The sequence below is a fragment of the Guillardia theta genome, assembly GCF_000315625.1.
Source record: "Guillardia theta CCMP2712 unplaced genomic scaffold GUITHscaffold_199, whole genome shotgun sequence".
NCBI classification, from domain to species: Eukaryota; class Cryptophyceae; order Pyrenomonadales; family Geminigeraceae; genus Guillardia; species Guillardia theta.
Genome location: NW_005434477.1, coordinates 7,445 through 11,476, shown reverse-complemented (window position 1 = coordinate 11,476; position 4,032 = coordinate 7,445). Strand labels below are relative to the sequence as shown.

The 4,032-nt window shown below is 52.1% G+C and overlaps 1 protein-coding gene across 1 annotated transcript; it reads right to left on the bottom strand.

Moving 5' to 3' along the window:
• Positions 1-327: 327 nt before the first annotated feature.
• GUITHDRAFT_160304 (hypothetical protein) lies at positions 328-2,662 on the bottom strand. The gene is made up of 5 exons (XM_005819906.1): positions 2,112-2,662; positions 1,989-2,056; positions 1,783-1,855; positions 614-1,711; positions 328-491 (listed from the first exon to the last, which is right to left on the bottom strand). Exons 1-5 carry the CDS (start codon positions 2,128-2,130, stop codon positions 376-378), a joined length of 1,374 nt encoding a protein of 457 aa, XP_005819963.1. The 5' UTR covers positions 2,131-2,662; the 3' UTR covers positions 328-375.
• Between the last annotated feature and the right edge of the window lie 1,370 nt (positions 2,663-4,032).

Below are 4,032 nucleotides of genomic sequence, written 5' to 3'. Positions count from 1 at the left end.
AAAAAGAAAAAAAAGAAAAAAAAAAAAAGGGGAGGGTGCAGAGTTTCGGCAGACGGGACTTCGGCGATGTCTCATGACGGCCATCAACAACGCCGAAGGCTTCGGCCTCATGTAAAGTTTTCCCGCATGTACAGAAACATAAAAACTGACAGACATCCATGAAACGAATTCTTTCCATGTAGGAAGAGGAGGAAAATGAAACTGAATGATCCAGGAAGAGGGAGAGGTGGTAATAGAGAAATCAGAGAGCGACAGGGAGTGAAAGAGAGAGTGTGTGTGTGAGAGAGGGAACGAGCGAGCGAGAGAGGAGGAAAGCAGCGAGGGATGTTGAACGAGACATGCTGACTGACTGACTTGTTTGATTGATTTACAAACTCAAAAGCGGAGGAGATTGAGAGATCCCAACTCGCTGCTCTCCTTAACGACAGTCTCATACACAGAGTAGATGGTCGTCACTGCCAGAAGAATTCCAGTTCCCGAGCCGATAGCACCTGCACCATCATGTCAACAACTGCTGACACATACTTTCTCATCTTCCTCCTCAACATCAACATCAACATCAACAAGTCGACATCAACACGCTCTTCACCCCTTCTCTCCTCCTCCTCCTCACCCATGAAGTCGGCGATGATGGTCAGAGCACCGATGCACATGCCACCGAAGGCAGCGGCGGTGGGGATGTAGCGGTTGAGGAGCTTCTGCATGGAGCCGGATCGATGTCCCATCATCACCATCTGCTGGTCCCTGAGCTGCTTCGACACGTCCGAGGCCGAGGAGCCGGAAACATGGATCCAGGTCCTGGAGAACAGAGCGCAGGCAGTGAGGATGAAGACGATGTAGAAGATGGCGTGAAAGGGATCCGAGAGAATGTCCGTGAAGCTGTTGGGAGGGGATACGTAGTAAGCGAGACCGCCGACAGGCCTCATCTGCCCCGACATGGACATCTCCGGCTCCTCCCAGCGTCCGAGAAGGTGGATGAAGATGTTCTCCGGGTACCTCTTGTACAGGATCTGAGAGATGAAGTACAAGTTGGAGACCAAGGCAGTCTGGAGGATGATGGGGATGTTGCTGGTGTAGAACAGCTTGATGGGATAGCTCCCCTGCCCGCTCTTCTGCTTCGCGTGCTTCACAGGAAGCTCGACCCTGAACCCCTGGAAGTAGACGACCAGGACGAAGACAAGCACAGTAGCCAACAGGTTGGTCACGTTGGGCAGGTTCTGGCGGTAGAACGCCTCCTGGAGGGCCCTGACCTTGTCCTGCTTCGTCACCAGCAGGTGGAACAGAGCGATCAGGGCGCCCTCGAACTCGGTTCCTCGTCCTGTGTTGATGGTGGTTGGGCTGAAAGACTTCCAGATGATCGTCTCGCAGACGTTGGTGGCGATGAAGAGCGAGATGGCCGACCCAAGGCCGTACCCCTTCTGCAGGAGCTCATCCAGGCAGATCACAAGGATACCCGCAGTGAAGAGCTGGGCGATGAGGAGGATGGCATTGCCGGCTCCGAGATCCCTGACGTCTCCGTACATGCCCGAGAGCACGTAGGCCACGGCCTCGACGATGGTGATGAGGATACCGAGGAGCTTCTGGGCTCCCTGGAACAGAGTCTTGTCCTCCTTGGTTCCCTGGTCAACGTCGATGATCCTGGAGCCAGCAAGGAGCTGCATGATGAGGCCGGAGGTGACGACCGGGCTGATACCCAGCTCCATCAACGTCCCTTTGTTCGATGCCAAGATAACGCGCATCCAGTAGAAAGGATCCGACGATTTCGAGTTTGAGATGCCGTACAGGGGATTTGGCAACAGACGAGGTAGATGAAGAGCGTGATCATGGTCCACAAGATCTTCTCCTTGATGGGCACCTTGAAGCGATGAGGGTCAGGGAGGAAGAATGAAGCGAAGGACACACGAGGAATAGGAGGTGTTCAGTTGACGAGGAGGGATGATATGGGACACGGGGGGATGGGAGGGGGGTGGAGGGATGGAGAAGCGTACCTTCTTCTGCGAAGAGGTGACCTCAGGGAGGATGAACATGAACGGCTTCACAAGACTGAGGAAGCGAACTGTGCACGGCAGGTCACATACAGGGCCAGGAAGCATGAACAGCAGCGGCGTTACCTCCCTTGGTGCTGCTCATCTTGACGCTCTTGTTTCCTCACAGAGCAGCAACCTGTCATAGAACGTGAATGGGACGAACTGCTTGCTGTTTGAAATGTAGCTGTCTATCATCATTGGGTTAATGGCTGACTTGCCAAAATAAAGCATTCTTCCAACTCCTCTGAAGCTCTTCAATACAATGGAACCGGATCATCCTAGGTGTTCATGTGCCAAACAATCCAATATGCACTGCCTCAAGTTTCCTCTCCTGTTTTTGACCAGCTTGCTATGTTTTCCCATGCTTGACGGTTCGAACTGACTTTCTAGCCTTTCCTGAACTGACTTGGAATTTGTTCACTGTAACAGTGATTCTTGTTAGATCAGAAGATCTCCGTGCCTTCTTAGTTTCACTTTCGATGATTCCCCTGCTCAATCTCGAGGACCTCTCCACCTTTTCCTCTACATTCCATATCAATCCAGCATACTCAAGACAGCTGTTTTCGATGTTCCTCCCTTCTCGCATATCCTCCTGTCTCCCAATCTCTTCTCCTCAGCTGTATCCTGTCCCATCTTCTCTCCTTCCATGATCTCCTCCCTCCTTCGCTCTCCTCTCCCGCCATCTCGTTGCCCCGCAACACCATCGCCTCAAATCCTTCACTGCCATCGTCAGCCTCTGGGGGCCGATGGGTTTCCCATTGACCGGTACGGGTCTTCTCCTACCACGTCAATTTGTGCAAACAACCCCCCAATAACCATCTACAAAACACTTTTATCTCAAAAATACGTACCAAATATTACTCATTATTTTGAGGTACTTTCTATACAACGTTGTGGTAACACTTATTTCAACTATTGAATTATTTGAGTAATATATAGTATGACAATTCATCACCTCACTTCATACGTGTGCTGAGCCCACCCCCCTTCCGATTCCTCCATCCGTCAACATGCATGCAGATTCTTTTTTTCGATGAATTTGAAATTTCATGATGAAATTTGAATCTCAAGGTGTGTGAACATCGTTTGAGATACAGTTGAAATATATGCCCGAAATCTGAAATTGATCAAACATTACAAATATTATTCAGATGCTTCCGAGAATATTTGAAATTTTCACAAATAAAATTTGAAGATAAAATGCGAACTTGATTCTTCAGAGTAGTGACTTTCATCTTTCACCTGAAATGATTTCACAAGTATTAACTAAAGCTTCACTACAGAGTTTTGTACCATTACATCAATAGAGTACCGGGTCTCTTCTCAATGAATATGGTGGGTGGGGTAGGAGATCCACGTCGACTCGAAGAAAGTTTCAGCCTTGCCTTCAAACTGTTTGAAATTTCAACACCCACCCCACATAAAAAACCACCCCTATGAAATAAAGATGAACCCTACCTACCTATCCACTAATTGTTGTTCCATATAGTACCCCTGTAAAATTTACACCACCGGTCCAGTCAATCGGCTCAGTTAAGCGCTTCAGGCGGCTGGCAGTGAGCGCGGCCGCCGGGGCGGCCCGCCGGGGTCCAACTCACTGAGTCACAATGATTCAAACGGCACTCAGGCTCAGCCGCCGCGCGGCAGCCCGGCCGGGCCCGCCGGGACTCGGGACTCGGAGTCGGAGGCTGGGTCTGCGGCCCGGCCGGAGCCGCCTGGCTGCCCGGCCCTGACGGTGGCCCAAGATCGTGGCAGTGCAGCTTTCGCCCGGCACTGCCGCCCGGCCGCCGCTCAGCGGCCTAGCCAGGCTTAGCGGCTGGCAACGGTACGGTACCAACGGCGCCGGTGACTCGGGGCCGCCCGACGCGCGCGGCCGCCGCCGCGGGGCCCGGGCTCTGAGTCAGACTGAGACCTACCGTAGTACTAGGCTAGGCTGGATTCCTTGCCGGCATTATCGGCCCCCGGGTGACCGTACCCCGTACCGTACCGTCACTATACGGTACTC